General features: G+C 29.3%; 3 protein-coding genes across 4 annotated transcripts; 2 read left to right on the plus strand and 1 right to left on the minus strand.

The window, feature by feature from the left end:
* The first annotated feature begins 562 nt into the window (after positions 1 to 562).
* Positions 563 to 8221, plus strand: LOC139090861 (receptor-type tyrosine-protein phosphatase H-like). 2 transcript variants are annotated; one of them, XM_070640714.1, is made up of 12 exons: positions 563 to 1650; positions 1713 to 2306; positions 3151 to 4401; positions 4474 to 4806; positions 4866 to 5201; positions 5266 to 5405; positions 5470 to 5870; positions 5936 to 6209; positions 6274 to 6531; positions 6592 to 6740; positions 6805 to 7004; positions 7069 to 8221. In XM_070640714.1, the coding sequence occupies exons 1-12, from the start codon at positions 1167 to 1169 to the stop codon at positions 7176 to 7178; spliced, it is 4530 nt and encodes a 1509-aa protein (XP_070496815.1). In that variant the 5' UTR covers positions 563 to 1166; the 3' UTR covers positions 7179 to 8221. The 2 variants fall into 2 exon arrangements, with proteins under 2 accessions (XP_070496815.1, XP_070496814.1); XM_070640713.1 differs by having other exon boundaries at positions 564 to 1650; positions 5933 to 6209.
* Positions 8204 to 10088, minus strand: eIF2D (eukaryotic translation initiation factor 2D). The gene has a single exon (XM_070640715.1). The coding sequence runs from the start codon at positions 10000 to 10002 to the stop codon at positions 8266 to 8268; it is 1737 nt and encodes a 578-aa protein (XP_070496816.1). The 5' UTR covers positions 10003 to 10088; the 3' UTR covers positions 8204 to 8265.
* Positions 10089 to 10320: 232 nt separating this feature from the next.
* On the plus strand, positions 10321 to 11088 carry LOC139090785 (uncharacterized). Its single transcript, XM_070640608.1, has 3 exons — positions 10321 to 10448; positions 10511 to 10744; positions 10849 to 11088. Exons 1-3 carry the CDS (start codon positions 10421 to 10423, stop codon positions 10959 to 10961), a joined length of 375 nt encoding a protein of 124 aa, XP_070496709.1. The 5' UTR covers positions 10321 to 10420; the 3' UTR covers positions 10962 to 11088.
* The last annotated feature ends 9644 nt before the right edge of the window (positions 11089 to 20732 follow it).

A 20732-nucleotide genomic window follows, 5' to 3' on the forward strand; every position in this document is an offset into this window, starting at 1 on the left:
AAAGAGCAATTATTTATTTTTTATCGTATCCAGGATATTCTTTTGTACTAGCTACACTTCCAATTAAAATTAACGAACATGAGTTGTGCAAAAATCAATTTATTGGGTTTTGGAAAATGCTGTATTAACTTACTAGTATAAAAAGGAAATATATACCAATCAATACCAATGTATACTATGACATCAGAAAAGATTACTGCTGTTAAAAAAATTAAAGAATTTGAAACGTGAAAACTTAGTTTTTAAAGGGCATATTTATATATTTCTATTTAAAATCTTTTTTATTTATTAAATTATGTATTAACTTTGATGATCGAGCATCAGAGTTATAGACAAGTGTGAGTAATCATCAATACAATGACAGATTAAGATTACTCATAAAGAATTACTGTTTTCATACAAATACAAATTAAATCATTAATGTGATAAGTAAAACTTTCATATATTCATTATTTTTTATCAAAAATTACTCATATTTTTTTTCAGTTTCTCACTTCTATCGTTCAGACTACTTTAGTTTTAACTTGCTGTTTGATCGATCGAGTCGTAATGAAATTCGAGAATTTCATTCAGTGCCTTATCAGCAAAAAAGAAAAAAAAGATTGATTTTGCATTTTTAATTGATTATTAATTATTCTTTCATCAAAAATAATCAATTTCTAGCTTTAATTAGTATATTGAAGTAAATAAACAAATTAAAGGAAGAACATTCTTAATTTAACGGTGCAAAATTAATATCACTAAAGTGATAAAAAAGATTTCCTGCATTAAACTGTGAAAGCTGATCAATCAAAAATCTTTAATTTTTATAACAAATATTTATTTTTTTTTTCAATGTACAAGATAAAGAAGTATTGAAAAAATTATCTGGAGAAATCACGAGTTGTATACTGTTTTAATGTGACAATAATTTCATAAATAAAGCTTTTGAAGTGATAAGATATAAAATTATATTGATTGGATTATCGTCAATCAAAAAAGTCACCTATTACGCAGAGTGAAATAATATTGTACCAACATTTTATTATACGAGAGGATATGCAGACATATCTATTTAAAGAATTAAGATAATGTCAAATACATTGTGGACATGTGAATTATGTGTTTTGTCGTGTAATATTAAAGATTGAAGAATATTTTTTAAAAATATATAAAAAAGAATTAAAATGAGGAAATTGTCATTCGTTGTTATGCTTTTTATAATTTCAAGAAATTTGACATATGCAACCAAAACTGATAAATCATCTCCAGCTTTGGAGGAAAAAATCTCTCCAAAAATAACAGAAGACAAAAGTTATACAGATTTTTCAAAATCAACTGAGAGCAGTACATGGAAAGACCCAAGCATAAGTGATATTTCAGAATTAGCTACAACTACATTCAGTAACGAAATTACTGAATCAAGTTCGTCAGTTTCCGATAGTGAAATAAATACAATAAGTACAACAGATCTAACTGATGGAGATACAGAAATTAGGACCTCAACAGAGATTCATCTAACATCAGTAAAAATTTTGCAAGAGGTTATTGAGGAAAATTTTACAGAAACAAGTCTGCAAGATACAGAAATTACCTCTACTGAAGATATAACAACACATCTATCAACAGAATCAACAATTCAAGAAACCACTACTGATCAGCCTATTTCAGGTAAGTTTATGATGTTATAAATCTGATTTTTTTTTTCATTTTCCACAAAATTTTCTTCTTAGAAAAATGTGAGATTATTGAAACATCTTTTAATATAAGTGATTTGAACAAATTGTCTATATTTTGGAATTTAAATGATTTGTCATCCTGCAACTCTTTAAATGTAACCATAAATTTAATCAATCAGAGCTGCAAAGACAAATGCAATAATGAAAGTTGTTCATGTAGTGAGGAACACCAAGAAACTGCAAATTTTCTGAATTTTTCGTTTTCCAAAAGTTTAACTCCATGCTTAAATTACCTGTATGAAATTGAAATAAGTAACTCATCCGGTACAAAAAAATATAATACTATATCAACAAATTTTTTAAAGTACCAAAAACCAGAAGCGCCAAAATTCGTAAACAGCACCGACACTGCTTTGATATTAAAAGTAATTTTAAATGATCAGGAAGGAGAGTGTCAGGATATTGAATATATTGTAGAATGCAAATCAAATCAAAGTGAAACTATATTTGCAAACAGTAGTAAAGATATTGTGACGATTGAAAATTTAGAACCAAAACAAAATTATTCATGCTCTGCTAAAGTCAAACACAGAGAAGCTGATTGGTCTGAAAACAGTGATCCTTCAATTTTTACAACCAACGTTGCAAGTGAGTACATATAATAATTTACAAATTTACCTAACTAAACATTTGTATCATTCAAAATTCAATCTAATTCATGTCATTAAAAGGTTTAACTGAAATTATTAAGAAATTAGTAGAGGACAACAGCATAAAATCAAAACCAACGACAGGTTGTAATTAGTGTTGTAGACTTGTGTTTTCTTTATGCTTTACAATGCTGTGCTTTAAAATAATAAATAAACTTTAGATGTTCCTCTTAGACAGTTTTGTCCAAACTGTGTGCTGCTAATTCTTTTTAAAAAGCTTGAATCCAACTTGAATCTCTTTAGCTGTTTGGCTTACCACTAATGGATGTCGTGGAAATTTTTTTTTTAAATATCACTGATCTAAAAGGTTATCTACCTATCTACCTTATCTATCATTATTATTCTTCCAAACTAAGTGTAAACCAATCCTTAATTTGAGTTTTTTTTTTGCATTCAAAATTTAAAATAAAAATTACCAGTTAAAAATACAAAATTATGATTGCAAATACCAATATCTGTTCATTGAATTAATCAGGTATTTTGCCAAATCTCAATTTCAATCTTACTTCTCGATTATATTATTATATTATATTTTAATGTTTAGAGACAAGTGACAAAATTTTCAACTTTGTTGTGATAATTCTTCACGCTGTTTAAAGCGAACTAAACAAATAATGCTAAATTAAAATTTCGATTTGTTTACGCTTGTTCTAGTAATATGCCGTATTTATACAACAGCTTTTTTCTTGCAACTTCAAATTGATGTCTCTTGACGTGTTCTAGGATTTGCTAACCGTGTTAAAATATTATTTATCCATAATTTATCTTTTTATTTGTAACAGATTGCAATCTTACCAGCGTTGCTTTCGAGTTAAATAATCAAACAAACGATCTTACTTTCATTTGGGATACAAACGGTTCTGAAATGTGTGATGCTTCCTTTGTAAGCATAGAACTTACAGATAAAAATTGTGTTGAGAAGTGCAAAACCTGCTTGTGCATTCAATCATTTAAATGTGAAGCTAATAATCTCAAATATAATGTTTTAAAGCCTTTAACACCATGTGCAACTTACTTTTATCAACTTCAAATAATTAACTCTACTACATCATCGACAATATTCAATTCAACTTTTGATGCGTTCAGAAAGTATGCAGAAATTAAAAATCTTACGATCATAGATGAGGAAGAAATTCATAATAATTCAAAGACATTGAATATGCTTATCACTTGGGATTATGAAAACTTAGAGTGTTTGGAAACATTCGTAGTTTCTGCTCGTGGTCAAGGTAACTACTTTGAAAGTTCAATACAAGGATATCGACATACATTTGTAAATTTAGAAGCCTGTGAAGAATTTAATATTAACATTTACATCAGAGATCAACAAAATTCCAATGCCTCTGCCACTCATATGATGAAAAGAATTAATCCATCGGAAATACGAAATTTATCTCTTAGCCAAGAAAATGATAAAACTTCTATTATAATAGCATGGGTTGCACCAGAATATGGAGCAAAATGCGTTGATCGATATATGATACACGTAAAAAATGAGTTTGAAGAATTATCCCGAAATACTACTTCCTCAGTATATTTAATATCTGATGTATATGCATGTATTAATTATACTATAACGCTCAGTATCAGTACATTAGCAATGGATAATGAAAATTTTTTCACAACAACACTATCTTCAATAACCAGTACTATCAGAACTACTACATTATCATCATCTCCATCCCCTGCTAGTGTCATTGAATCATCTAAAACTGGTAATATAAAAACAGAACCAAGGCCATTTAACCCGCCTCAGCAACTTCTACTTTATAACCAAGCTGTCAATACATTAACTTTTACTGTGATTCCATCTAATGAAGTAAAAAATAAATGCTCTATATCTGAATATCATGTGGAGTGCACGTCTAACGAAACAGCCAATAAAACTATAAGTGGTTCTAGTAAAAGTGAAATAGTACAGGTGGAAGGATTAGAAGCATTCCACAACTATTCATGTAAAGCTTCAATTGAAAATGAAAACAAAATTAAATCATATTGGAGTTACAATAGTACTTTTATGACAAAAGAAGGAGGTAAAAATATTTTAGATATGCAATGCCGTTATTTGTTAAACTAATTATTTATTTTCTTTTGAAATGTCAAAGTTCCCAACAAACCAGAAGTAGAGATAGTTCAAGGAACAGTAAATTCAACTTCATTTACAATTAAATGGAAAGAACCAACGATTCCAAAAGGAATAATAAAAAAGTATCACGTTATGATAACATTTGAAAATTTTAGATACGAAAACCCACCATATTGTACAGACGCAGTTGGTGAAAATAAAACTTTGGAAGTTGAAAGCCTTAATCCATCTAATTTATTTTATACTTTTACAAACGGAAAACCAAGTTCCACTTATTCCACTCAAATTCGAGGATCAAATCAAGCTTCTGATGGAGAATTTTCCACTTCTGTATATAGCAATACTTCATCAGGTAAAAATTAATGTAAATTTTTCAGTAAGACTAAATTGGCTATATTGTTTTTTGTTTAGGTCCATCTGATAAACTTCAAAACTTCACTGTTTATAATAACGAAATCAAACTTAATGAAACTTACAATAGAACAATTTATATCAATTTTAACTACCCATGTAGAGCAAATGGTATTATACAAAAATTCATAATTGAATTCAAATCAAATCAAAATACATTGAACAAAACAATTTTGTATAAACATAATACAACAGAAAATTCAAATTATGAATACAGAATTAAAGTTGATGAATTAGAACCAAATACATTTTATAATATTTATGGATATGCTTATGGTGAAAGAGACATCAAAGGAGAGGATACTGTGATTAGAGATTTTATGCTAAATCCTGGAAGTTAGTGTTAATAATTCGATTTAATATGATTTTTATATATTATATTCTTAAAACTTTGTTTCAGTTCCCGAACAAAAAAGTTTTAAAGATATAGACATTTCTCCAAATTCGACAACTACTTCGATATATATTTCAATTCCTGATAATTTATTCGATTCTAGTGTAGGAAAAATAATTAAAGCACGAATTTTCATTCTTCAATGGGTAAGATAATTATTTATTGGTTTTTAATAATTTTAAATTGTGCATTTTTTGGTGACTAATTTAGAATTGCTCAGACATGAGTCCGAAACAAGGGTTTAATACGGATAGTGAAAATGACGAAACTTTATTCTGGGGCGAAGCTATGACCAAAAAATGTATACCAGAGTATGATACAGGAATAACAATAGAAAATAGAAATAATAATTATCAGACTTCAGAAGGAATCGGAACTGATCAATTATGTGATTTGAACAGCCTATGTAATGGAAAATTACGACCTGGAACAACTTATGGCTTAACCTTTAGATTGTATACCGAAACAGGATATGCCAACACAGAATACGTTAAAATTTCTACAAAAAAGGAAGTCCCAATTGTGGCAATTTCAATAATTATCTTATCAATATTATGTCTGGTATTTTTGATTGGTTTTTACATTTCATGTCGTCGAACGCAAGAATTAAGGTTTAAATACTTTTTTTGTTCATTTATAAATATGAATGTTAATTTTTTTATTTATTTGACAGAAGATCTGCTCTTGATTCACCATACGATCGTAAGGATATATCAGTACAGAATTTCTCGTCATATCACATCGTAATGACAAGGAATGACAATGAAAAGATTAAAGAGGAATACAATGCTATTCAATATTTTTCTGATACTTTAGATAGAACTAATATAGCATCAAGGGCGAATGAAAAACTGAATAGATATATAAATATATATCCATATGATTCAACACGAGTAGTTCTGAATAATGATGAGTTTGAAAATGATTATATTAATGCATCATATATAAATGTAAGTCATTAAATTAAAAAAAAATGTATTTCATTTCAAATTATTTAAAAATATGTACTCATAGGGGTATTATCATCCTAAAGAATACATAGCTGCACAGGGTCCAAAACCAGATACAGTTTTGGACTTTTGGAGAATGGTTGTACAGCATCGAATAGAATCAATAGTTATGTTAACTTCATTAGTAGAAAACAATAAAGTTAAATGTCACGAGTATTTCCCGAAACTGAATGGAACTCTAACAAGTGGAAATATTACTATAGAATGTACTAAAGAGCAAAATTTTCCATCCTATATAAAAAGATTATTAATTGTTCAAAAGGTTCGTGCTTAAATTTTTATATGATATTTTTAAACTAATTATTATTTTTCTTTAATTAAGAATGATAAGAAACTATACGTTAACCACTATTACTTCTGCAAATGGCCTGATCATGGATGTCCAAGTAATGCATTCGATTTGATTGAATTTGTAAAAATTGTCCGAAATGAAAGACAAAAAACTGGAGACACGTTTGTTGTCCATTGCAGGTAATTGTCTCATTTTTTATCAATACAACAAAAATGATCATTCTTGTCATCTTAAAATATTTAGTGCGGGTGTTGGAAGAACTGGTACTTTTATAGCAGTTGATATCATGATACAAAGAATAAAAAGAGAAGCTAAAATTAATATATTCGACTTGGTGAAGCAATTGCGCTCACAAAGGATGAAAATGGTACAATCATGTGATCAGTATGTTTTTCTATATACAGCAGCACTGGAATTAATCAGCATATCAAGAAGAGATAATGGTGAAATCAGAGATTTTTTTAAGTTTTTCATTAATTATTTTGTTTTTTTTTTTTTATTTATTAGCTTTTCAAAATCTTCGGGATACAGTACGGAAGCTTTTTAATGAACTTGAAATTCCTGAAAACTGGAAACGTCGTAATAATCCACCCAATGAGAGAGAAACAGTTATGTGAGATGAATGTGAATTGACTTATATAAAGTATTATAATATTATCTAGTCGATGTTAATTTGATAATTTGTGAGTCGAAGTATGATTTAAAAAACTAGAAAGTATTTAGAATTAAAACAAAGAAGATAAATTGTATTAAAATAATAATCTTATTTAACAAAAAAGGGGATCTCTAATGCTTAATAATTTTAATGTTTGCTTGTCATTGTGTGATCAATAATATACGTAATAATATATACAATTTAATGTAGTAACTTCATAATCTTACCTTATTTTCGGATTTATTTAATTTTAGCGGTAGATTTTTTGTATCGAACCTTATTAGACAGTCTACTGCAACTTGCTTATAGATTTTATTTAAAAGTAACTTTTAGCTAGCTACTTGAGTCCATTTACATTTTGACAAAATAAAATAATAGCTACATAATGCAAGTTGATAGTTAATAGTTTCAATTTGAATTGAAAGTTAAGACTCAAATACATGCGTGTAAAATACTACGTGTATTATTTTAGAACAAAATTCTTAGGAGCTTGTTTTCTGAACAAAGGTAAAAGTTGATTGCTAGTAACTCTAAAAAATGATTTTTAGTTGAAAATTTTCTGTAAATAGACACTATAAAGCAGAGCTTGAGGTCGATATGATTGATTAAAAGCCTCAACTATTTAGAATGACTGCTTTGAAAAAGTTTTTGAAATTTCTGATTTCAGAATGTACTGCGTTTGTTTAGTATGAATCTAAACGAAAATTTATTATGTTGGGGAAATACCTTTCATGATTAAATTTAATGTCATTAATGGAAAAATCAAAATTTGAAGCACTAAATTTGTTGTGCGTTCATTAACAAAAATATTTTAAAATAATTAAATAATCATTATTCAATGACTTTAAATGTCATTAAATTTATTGTGAGCTGCAAAAAAAATACGGTTATTCAAATAGCCTCTGGAGATTTTATCTGATCCCTTATATGCCACAAAATGAAAACCTAATTAAAATTTTTAATTTAATCATTGAATAAAAAAATATATTTAATTAAATTATTAAATTCAGTAATTGTTTTATTGGCAATTTTAACAGTTTGTTTTCTTTTTATTTCTTCTTTTTGGAGTTTTCTTTTTTAGCATATTCTAATCCAGTGATGTCATTTTTAGGAACTTTATAAGTATCCGTTAATAAGTTATAAATGAATCTAACGTGATTGCCTTGAATTTGAAATTGATTGATATTGGTTCCAGGAACTTTCGTCATTGCAGTAGAAGCCTGAACACCAACTTTACATGCTTTAGAAAAGCTTTCAATATTAATGCCAAAACTTTCCAAGTTTGAGACAAGAGTAACTTTCTTATTACCCATTCTTGTCGCTGTAGTTATTTGAATAATAGCTCTCTTTCCTCCTTTAGCTAGTCCACCAGCTTGACTTCTCATTTCAAACGTTTCATTCATTTGAGATTGAACTATTGCAATAACATTCTCAAGTTTCATTGATATTGGTTCATCATTTTCTCTCTTTCCTACACAAATTTCAACAAGCACATCATTCAATATAACTTCTTTCGTTGTAGCATTAATCAATTTGTTTCTTGAAACATAGTCTTTCACATAGTTTTTAATTTCTAATTTATCTAAAGCCTTTCCATCGGCAACACCAAGAGAGTTAAATAATTTTTTTGTTGAATCATTTACCACGTACAATTCCGTCATTTTTGTAAGTAACAAATGTGATGAAGTTTCAGAATTTTTATTGGCGTCATCTGTTGAATTATTTGGTTTTTGTGGTATATGCGATATAAGTTCCGGATGATCATAATTTATGGATATGATTTTTTCTACACCTTTATTTTCCTCACGCACAACAATAAATCCTTCATCACTCATTTTCTTCATAAATGTTGAAAGTTTCTTGTAGCTTGTGTCCTTGACAGTTATCGGCTTATCAGGATTTGGTTGAACTTGCTTCTGTACGTATAAAGGATAAAATGTTCCAACAAGAATAGGCATGGTATTTGAAATATCCTTTCGATTAAGTTTTAATGCAGATAAAAACATGTTCTTCAACACTTTATCAGGATTAACTTGAATTTCTTCACTTTCATTATCTCCTTGCTCTTGAGTACTAATATTTTCAGTGCTGGATTCAATATTAATATTTTCTATTTGCTGCACAACATTATCAACTTGAGGACTAGGATCACTTCCAAGAGATGGAAAATCTTGTTGATTATTCAGGCTTGGAGCTTTCAAGACTGGTCCATTCAACGGAACTTGCTGTGTTACAGTTGCTTCCATTCCCCATAACTTATCTCCAAATACATGCAAACTTTTCACACAAATACCTTGTCCACCTGCCATGTAAAGATCCTCACTGGACCTTGCTAAAGTTCCTACAGCGATTGCTGAACTATTTGAAGTGAGATTAATAGCCACAATGTCATTCTTTTGAAACCTACCAAATGACTTTAAATCACTTCCTTCTTTAACGACACCAGGCATCATGAGATCAGCTCCATTATAAAGTCTTGGAACAACTTGTGGATGAGTAGTAAAATAAGGAACAAGTCTTGGTAATATCCACAAAGTGTATAAAGTAGGATATAGTTTATCTTGCAATTCAAATAACATTGGTCTCTTATCAGCTGTGTAAACCGTTACTTGTTGCTCTGCATGAGTTATTATTTTTACAGCACTATAACTAGCTTTATTAGGAAAAACTTGCGATGCTTCTGATTCTTCAATTTTAAATTGTTGTGACAGCCTTGTTTTCAATTTTTTAATGTCAGATCCCTTGAGCTGAACATTGCTTTTAACTTTGAACGGTTTGATGAACATTTTGATAATGCAATAGATGTAAAATTTAATTTACCAAGAAAACTTGCAGGTATTTCTGGACAGAAATGTTTACAAAGAAATTGTGAGAGATTCTCAATTTTTGAGAGTGGGATTTTCGAAGATTTTAGCTGCGGGAAAATTTGAAAAAGATTACTGGCTCTAAAAACTATTTTTTCTGCTTGTTATCAATTTAATCTTATGAAATTGCATTGACAATTTACTTAATAACTATTTAATTGAATTTTCGTAAGATAAATATTATTAATTTTCATTTAATTAACTTAGTAATCATCGCTGTCAGGAATAATCCAGAGTCAATGATGTTTGTTTACAAAAAAATAGTAAACAACAAACTCATGAAAAGTTTCCACAATACTAAAATAATTATTTTGCTTAATTTAATTAAACAGGACGAATAATGGCTAAGAATAAAACGCAATCTAATGGTAAGTTAAATAAAGTTTGTAGATTTATATGCAAAGTTAATTTTCATTTATTTTAAAAATAGGTAATCAAAAATTTAATAAAATTAATCAAAATAAAGTGAAAAATCGCGATTTTGGACCAAAAAAAACACAAAAGTTATCTAAAAATAACGTTCAAAAAGGTAAAAATGATAGCAATTTAAGAGAAGACAATAAGAAAATCAATTACGTTTTACATCCGAGATTATTGACAAAGAAGCAGAAAGATGTAAAGGAAAACGAACGGAGAGAAAAGGAAAAATCATTTCAAGTGAAAAGTAAGTTGAGATTTCTAATTTTCGATAACATCCAGTGAGTGTTTTCTCATTGTATTTATGATAAAGACAATAATTTTCCACTTTTCTCTTCCTTTACTCTAAAGAACGTAAAAGAAATGCGATTTTTATGAAAACAACGGATAAGGGACAACCAAAATTAAATGCAAGAATGAAAATTCTATATGATCAAATTGCCAGGAGCTGTGAAAAGACATAACGTTTGATTGAAAATAATCATCATCATTGTTTGAGTATAATCCGTTAAATAAAACAGAAGAATTGAATTATCTAAGATTTTTTGTTATTCTGAATAAAATGAATAATATTCTTTTTTTATGTGGCAAGCTACTGTTTTATTAATCTCATAAATGCTTTTAAACTTCACAATCATTTCCAAAGCTTCCATTTCTTTTGTGATTTTCATACATAATAAACAGATGAAGGACCTGGAAAATATGCATTAACGAACGAACAATGTGTGACAAATGTATTCAAAAGTGATTTCCAATTGAAAATAAAGAACTCACTGAGTCATTGCAGTTCTTTTCACTCAGTTAATTTTCATTCGCCAACAATGGAACTGAAAACTTTTTACCTCATTAAAATGACGTGAAATAATTTTCTCTTTCGCTTTTCATCAAATTCACATTGTGGCACTGCAAAATGTGTTTTAGCACACTCACACATGTCCTTAATTACACATCTACCATAATTTATTTTATGCTAATGTAGCTCCATGCTGAAGAGAAGTCTAATTGCACGAACATATATGGAAAACGTTTTTAATGAATGTAAAAATGTGCTTTTTGTTCTTCTTACTTAAAAATTAATTGTTAAATATGTCACAACCGTGTAATGGAGTAGCTACCTACCTTTGTTCATTGATTTTTTTTGTCAATTTAAAATTTAAAGATGTGAAAATTTTGATGATCTGTGAGCATTTTTTTTCTACATCCAAAAATTATTTCCTGTTCCATTCATAGAAATGTTTCATCTCAGCATTTGTTCTTTATATAGATACAAAATATTTATTATGTGATACACTTTATTGTGCCAGAGAAAATCTGTTATTATATGTATACTGCAGTGCTGCCTATAATTTTTTGTGTCACGGCTCACCTTAGTGAACAGCAAGTACTGAAACTGCACACGGCATACTGTTTTTGGTATTTCCAAAAAAATCTACTAGGTTACTACGTTTTACAAAATTTTATTTATTAAAATAAATATTACAAATTAAACTTATAATTAAATATCTTAAAATTCTGCGAAGTTTATCGCGGCACACAGTTTGGACAACACTGATATACTGCATATGAATATCATGAAAATTTGTCTTCATATTCAATTTGTAGCAAGCGTCGACACATTTACTACCCGTGACAAAGTATTGCTTTATGACGACAATGAATCTTCAATGGTAATAATATTATAAATTGACACTATTAGTAACCTTTATGGAGAAGACATTTTATCATCACCTTTGATAATTTATTGCGCCTCACCATTCATGATGGTATTAATATCCTCTCACTTCATAAAGTACTCAAATACATGAAGCACTATAAAAACTAGTTTTATTGAATTTTTGTGATGAAATTTGAAGTTTTTTTCCACATTTTTTCTTTCTTTTCTTTTATTTTTGAACATTAAGGATGTAATATCGGTATAGATATATTTTATGGACATATTGCTGTCTTTTAAAAAATGCTTTAATGCTCACCTAACCAGAAAATTTCAGAGTGGTCATCATTATTGGAAATTGTCACAAACAATTTCATCTATCACTAATGCCTCATAACTAGCTGTTAATCTCTTATTTAAAAAAATTTCATACTTTATGTCAGGCTCAGACTAATACTTACAAAACTTGTGTAAGTAATACTTACCATCCTATGGAATAGCATACCCTAACAGACAAAGACCAGAGATCGAAGTCACTAAGGTTGACGGCTTAGCCGAGCTAAAATAAGCGAACAATTTAGCAGCCGCCGACTAAATTATCAGCTTCTTTGATCTCTGGCAAAGACTATGCTCTCGAGAGTTTATATATACTAGATTATAAGCGTTGCTCTAAGCTTACTCTGTACTTTGCCTACTAAGGATAGGTATTGTGAAGTATTGGACATTATCCTATCTAGAGCCCGTTAAACTAATCATCTTCTTATCTTACCTTTAACAAGTTATAACGTATTTTTGTCCACTCGGGATACGTTTGAAGTGTCTGACCCTTGCTTTATGTTCAGCATTCAGAATAAAAAAAAATCATAATTATTTTCAGGAATAAATTTAAATTGGAGAGTTTAAAACCCACAAAAATCATTAACACCATTTGCAGGCAGAATGAACAATTTTTTGATGATACTTTTAACTCATAATAAAATAGATCATTTACTTTTAGCGCAAATGTGATACGAATAGAGCAATGCTTGTTCTACATTGTAATTTAATGGATCCCATGGGTGCGTTGATGAGAGAATACTCGACGACGAAATGTATAAACTTTAGCGAGACATTTAATTTGGCAATGCTGTATTCTCATACTTTTAAAGGCTATCACTGCCTTTTCAGAAAATGGTTTTAGTAATAAAATTTCATGGTCCAAAAATAAGGGAGGTCGAAAAAATTCACCGACAACAAAACAGACAAGACATAATGGAAGGAAAATGCTTGTAAATGGAGGAAAAATCTGAGAAAATACAATTTTTGTAGTATTGAAATCACGATGAAAAGAAATAAAGGAACTGGTCACGTTTCCCTTTAGTCTCATTTACCTTTTCTAGTTTCTATTTATATATTTCTTAATGCATTGGATAAACGCTTTTATAGCATTAAATAGCTTGATAGCAATTATTATTTCATATTTCATTTCATCCTTATTGTGTCTCATTTTATAACTATAACAATAAGATAATAATTGTGCTGTCTCTTTAAAGGTGTCCTTATTGACATTTCAATGATTATAGTGTGGATGAACACGAACGACGGGTTTAATATAATATAAAAATAGAATATTCATTGTTGAATTTGAAATAAAATTCAGCCATTCAATATGATTTGAAATTCGTGATATTTTTTCGATTATTTTTTACTGTATGCTGACCATATTTTGTATTTATTTTTAAATTAGAATAATAAAATGTAATGTTGTGGGGAAATGGTCGTGTTGCTGGCTATTTAAATGATTTTTGATTCCAATAATTTTCTTAAAAACCAATTTTTATAAGAACAAATTTCGAATTACCTTCATTGGAATACTTACAATACTTACTTCGCTGGTCGTGCAGATCATTTCTGATCCATAAATTTCCTCAGATGCTGCCTGGAACTGGCCCTATCGCTGGCTTTCGTTTGCAAATATCCAATACCAAATGCAATACTGTCTCAGCCAACTGGTTATCTTTGATTTATTCTTTGGTCTTCCTCGTGATCTTTTGCCATCTATAGTCAAACTTGAAGAACTTATTTGAACAAGCTTCTGTAGGCCTTCTTACAATATGTTTAGCCCATAGAACCATGTTCACATTAAGGTCGATTTGACCGATGCTACCTTCTCTGTATAGCTGATAAATTTCCCCTTCCTTATTGGGCCAAAAGAAGTTTTTGGATCATCCTCTCAAAGACACTAACCTCATGCTCGTCTGCAATAGTCATATTGCCAGAATACTGACAGTATTTATCATAATGACAGTTGCAAAAGTTGTTTTTATAAGCAAAAGTTTATTTTATTTTTTGCAGAACAGATTTAAACTACAAATGTTCACATGCCAATTGAACATTATTGTTTGGTGAAGAACAGGAAGTCTTGTGGCATGTATGTGGTTTTTTAAAACAACTATGCATACTGATTGACGATAAAGTTAACGCAAAATGATTGCTACGTTACCGAGTACGGAATGACACTGAAGCGTAGATTGAATGGCAATTACCACTTCGGTACAATATTTGCTTTTTAAAATGAATCGTTGCTCTGTAAATCAACGTGTCATTAATCATGCTGAATGAAAAAAAAAATCGACAAAAAACAAATAATAAAATCCAATGATGTTGTTGATGATAAGCATCTTTGACCTATTTTCCTATTGAATTTATTTTTTCATTAATTATTTTCATCCCTTGTTGAACTATTTTGGTTAGTGCCAACTAATCGATACCAAAATGAAGAGGCTATTTGTCTTCCTACTTGCAAATTTGTATAATTATTCTTCAAGAGTCAACAGCCAAAGCCAAAAACTGAGGAATTGAAAATAAATGAGGATGAATGGGGATTAAAAGCTTTTTCATTCATTGGCTGATATGATTTTCCGTCCAATTAAGGTTTTTTCCGAATTCATAAAGAACAATCCCGCGAAAAATTTAATTTAAATCCTAAATTTCAAGGAAATTGGAATTATTCAGTCAGTTCATGTTTGTGTTAAATTTCAGTGCTGTGACTTCATTGTAGTATTGTACAATCCTGCATCGAATCAAATTTTTGATTTTTCTGTCAAATTTAAATCTCAATTTTGTTGTGTTAAATGAATAAAGGAAATTTAACAATTTTTCTGATTGTAGACTGTAAATATTTAATGAGAATTAATGGATTAAATTAAGCGACCTTTATAAATTATTCAATGCTTTTTGATGTTTTCTTTTCATCGATCCATGAAAAATGATGAAAATTTGCACTTTTGTATAAAAACTCTTTTTAATCTGTGAAATAAGGAATTACAGAAACAAATAAAAATTAATTGCTTATTCAATTTATTTTTTGCATCTCTACAAAAATTTATGAATTTAAGCCAAACAAAAGAGATAATAAATTAATTTTGTACTGTGAAGTTTTTCACTCGGTATTTTTATTGTAAATATTTTAATTTCAATTTCACAACAAAAGGATAACTTTATTAATTCCTGGCAGAGGCGTATCCAGGGGTACAATTTTGGATATCGTGAAAAATTCAAAATTTCCCTTACTTAATTTTGTATTTCTGTTCTTTTTGAATAATAATTCAGTAAGGAATTCAGTTTTAAGATATGATTTTTGTTGCCATCTTGAAGACGATGGTTTTTGTCGTAATGACGGTTTTGTCTCAATGGGAGAACATCAATACAATGTACCTAGCCATAATTTGTGCAAAGAATCACACAAACCGAGTTGGAGTGACTAGAACATCAAGATAAAAAGCACTCGGATTCAAGTAGACTTTTCGTAGGATCTAACCCAGGACCTTTGAGTTCACTGTCCAACTTTCTAACCAACTAGATTAAGATAACTAAATTTCTGATTACGTTCCTGATCCCTGGTTAAATGAAATTGGACTGAATTATTCTACAATCTTCAAAATTTTATTATTTTTTCAAATGTGTTCTACGTACATTTAGTTTTGAAAACCATTTTCGAGCACCCTTTGATAACTTTGCTGCACACGTATCCGCTGTCAATTATTACTATTGTTATTGAGCTGCACTTTTGATTTTTTTTTTTTCGTTTTATTGCACATTTCACTCTAACGATTCGTTCTCTAGTTCATATCATTTGATAACAGTTTTTCCTGCATCACTTCACATGAATTAAATTTTATTGAAAATGAAATAATATGAAATGGTAGTTTAACGCTTTTTTATTTCATCTTTAGTGTTCATATCGTGTTATCAAATGTAGAAATTGAGATGAACATGAAATAAAAAATCATTTCACTACATTTAAAAATGAAAAAACTCGAGAAAACATTTTAAATATAAAAAAGTGAACAGTATAGTGAGAACTTTAAAGTTCAAGGATTGTATTGATTATTATTGATTGAGCGAACAAACAGTAAGCAATTTCTGTTTAATTTGATTCACTTTTATCAATAGCTTGCCTAAATGACTAAAGAAACCAACTATTTAGATAAATTGAGACACTTCACTGAATCGCACAGTTGAAGGGAAAGAAAGTATGCGGATGAACTATTACTAAAGTGACGCTTTAATAATAACATTCAACTTTCAAATCGTGTGTGACTGTTATAAAGTAATGAGTAAAAAAGCGTGTAAAAATGCACAATTGTACATAATTAAATAGCATAAATGCTTCTTGTAGACATGACTATGATTTGTCCTAAGACTTGCTTTTCCTCGTGCTCAAGAATGAACTAATTATCGAAGAACTTTAAATGAACTCTTTGATCCAGTTAAGAAAATGGAAACTTAAAAATAGGCATTTTAAAATTATTCAGAAGAAAATTAAAAAGATCTGTACATGCTTATGTATAGGTACATGATGAAACAATTTCTAGAATGCTAAACTTTTGTGTCATGCCATTCACTTACGTAATGCAACTCAATGTAGAACAACAATAAAACATTTTTTTAAGCTCATCATTCTTTTTTTTTTGTAATATGCTGTATGTCTATACACTTTGTGTTAACGACAAACAATGATCATAATTTTGATGATGATAGCAGCAGTTTTCACTTCTCTAGATTGCCTATAACATAAAAGACATTTCTGTTCACATCTTTCCAACATTTTGCAATAAAAAGTTCTTTTTTTGATCGCTACGTTTATGTTGAAAAGTGTTTGTGTTTGCATTTTTCTTTGTTTTTTCCTTCTCTTCTTTGATAGAATACTGACTAAAAAGAATTGAGAATGGGATGAGATGCTGTTAGATATAATAAAAAGTGCTTGCATTGTCATTCATACGGAAAATGTTAACTTTTATATGTACATAACATAGAATGAAAAGTCAGTGACAAAAGATATCTCAGAAGTTTAAACAAAAAATATAAAACAGCAGTAATATTCATGCCACAAGCATTCAATTTCGAAGAGCTTTTGATGTTTTTTTTTTTTTATTTTAAAAATATGTAAAGATTTTATTTCCTTGTCTGGAAATTAAATAACAATGAATTTAATGCTAACTTGAACAATATCGTTACTGGAATTAAACCAAAATTAAACTGATTTTAAAAGTTGTCAATTTCGTATGACTGTACTGTGTTCGGTGGCTTAGTAGATAGAGGACTTGGCAAAATTATAGGTCATGACTGAGGATGTAACTAGGAGGACTGCATGGAAACCCTTTACGAATTTGATGGTCCAACCTTCCTTCCCGTTGTCGAAAAATTCTAAAATTTGCTAGGGGTTTTCGTAAAAGGAACCCCAAAACCCCCCAAAAATGTTTACAACTGCGTGACATTCTAAGAATATCGGAATGTCTTTGAAGTTACTTTTTGTGATAACGAATGTTTTATCGACTTTCCTAGATTTTATTGGTTTAGAAATTCTTTCACATACTTTTCTATCCAAAATTTTATGTCTTCAATACAACAAAGTTGTCATCTGTGGTCTTCTCTTATGTTTGAGCCAAGTTTAGGAATAGATAAATTATTATTTGGAACCTTTTGTCTGAATATATATTTATGTTGGGATGCGTTGTAGACATCATATAAGTATAACATTTTCTAATAGATTTTTTATTTTCATTGCATGACTTTGTTGCTTACTCACTTGATTCGTGATTGTGGTAAGAATAAAGTTTATCTTCACACTTTTCTCATACAATTTCTTCTCACTTTTTTGCACTGATGTCTTCGCAAAGTCAGCAGTTACATGCGATAACAATTCATGATTTTCACATCTTTTCATTTTATCTTACTCACCACAACGATATTTTTTGTTTTATTTTCATTACGATTTGTTAACTATTTTTTATATCATTTTCAGCATTTATTCATTATTAGCCTTTTTGTTTCGTGTCTTGAACAAGAAAAAATCTATTGATGATATCAAGATGATTGATTACATGATGATATTAATATACAATATTGAACATTTCTCAATAATAAAATGTTTTATGTGTAGGAGAGAGCAAAATGATGAATATATTTCTTTGTAAATAATATAAAAGGACATCAGGCATGACTAAAAAATTTAGCTTTTTGTTTTAATCTTTCCGCCTATCAACATACGTCATAGTGACGCTAATCCAAGCGTAACAACGTGACAATGAAAATTATATGAACATTGCAAGGTAATTTCACATGGCAGCCTAGTAGCAACCAAATGGTGATACATATATGTCAGTCATATCACAATTTTCATGCAATTAATGTGGCTGATTATCTATTCGAGATATTTCAAGTAATGTCATTCTCTCATCTTTTTCTTGTGCCCTTTAACAAGATACGAGGACGAAGAATGAAATGTCTTAAACTGTGAAAAAGAAACGATTAAAAAATTTATTTCTTCATTTTTTCCATTCATTGATATTGATAAAGATTGCCGTGACAATACTGATCGATTAAATCGGAATGCAGCGATGGATGTAAGTGAAGATGTTGTCATGGCAATAATTCTCCAGAAATTAATGAACAAAAATCTGATTTTATTTCCTATTGATGGTTAGAATGACTGATTGAGAACCAAATGAAATATTTCCATATCTATCAGTTATCCTCACTAATAATTCCAGGTAATGATTCCAATAGATCAATAGGCTATTTTCGACTTTTATCTTTAATAGGCACTTTTTCATCCTGTGATTCACGCTAACTTGCTGTTCGAAGGATTTGCGTGTAAGATCAACAAGCAACGAATCAGTCAGAAAAAGTCAGGATAGTGTGAATCATAATCCATCATGGTCTTTTAATCATGTAATAATTTACATTTGTTGTCATGCAAGTTTGGTTGTGTTCAATCAATACTTCCGTTTATCATTCTAGCATATTTCTTAATAAAATTTCACAAAAGATAAATAGGAATCCTAAGCATTTGTATTAAATTAAGTAATATTAATGCGACAAGTTTAAGCTCTCTATATGATAATATAAAATTATTTAATATTTATTTATTCGCTACAGGGTTCGCTTAGCTAAGTAATACAAATAAATTGTAATCTATTGATATCCTTTAAATTGTATCTTAATAATTCTTCTTTGTGCTCAATTATATCCAAAATCTTCCCATAATATCTCTTTTTCAAGCTTAACATTTCATAGTGTTTCGCTTCATTTCAGAAATTGCTATTTATAAAGAATATATTGACACCATAACAATGGTAAAACTATTTAGGAGGCATCATTACAATGAAAATAAATTGCCATACAAGATTACAATCGTTGTAGTAAATTTGCCATGAGAAAGGAGCATTTTTGTGTTTGTCGTTCGCTAAATTGCCTTATCATTGTCTCTAAAACATATGTATATAGCGTTCATATGTCCTTTAAACAACTTGCTTCTGTTTAACGTCCGTAAACTTGTCGCACAACATCAATTGACGTCTTTGGGAAAGACAAAAAAGATAAGAGAGCTATTTACGCGACAAAACGATACCAGCACAAGGAATAAAAAAATATTTCTGAGGCTGCTCTCTTTTTTGTATGAAACCATCAGCTTCCTCCTTTATTCTCTTTAACTTATTTCGATGTTGATACTCATGACACAAAAACGTTCTTGTTATTGCCACTGTCTGTTTTTTCTCTGTTCATTCCAACAAAGCACCAAATAGACGACGATTCTTTTCCGATCGACATAAAATGAAAATTTATTGTGTTGTTTTTTATTTCAATTTTGTCTCTTCTTTCGCTTTCCAACCCATCCACCCTGACACGTTTTAAACCATCATAAAGTGGGAAATGAGAAAGTTAAATTATGAGATGATTTTAGAAATAGATACTGATTACATGCTTCATTGAAATTATTATGATTTTTTTATCTGTCAATATTTCATACTTTCCCCGAGCGACACAAATGAAAAAGCTTCCATCCCGAATTTGCCTATACTCCGCAGTTGCTTTTATTCCCTAGCGCCAAAAACGAAAAAAAGCACCATCATGACTTAATTAAGTTTCCGTTATGCAGACAGTTAACGAAGTCGTGTGGGAGTCTTTTCCATTTCTAAATGAATGATGTCTTTTTTACTTCATTTTTAGAAACTAGGAAGAATCTCCAAATTTATCATATTCTAGTAACGAAAATCCTCTTTTTAATGACCCACTTACAAAGTATTCAATTATCACGTAG

The sequence above is a fragment of the Chironomus tepperi genome, unplaced genomic scaffold (genome assembly GCF_022539635.2).
Source record: "Chironomus tepperi strain 1889 unplaced genomic scaffold, CSIRO-AGI_Ctep_v1 contig_219, whole genome shotgun sequence".
In the NCBI taxonomy this organism is placed as follows: domain Eukaryota; kingdom Metazoa; phylum Arthropoda; class Insecta; order Diptera; family Chironomidae; genus Chironomus; species Chironomus tepperi.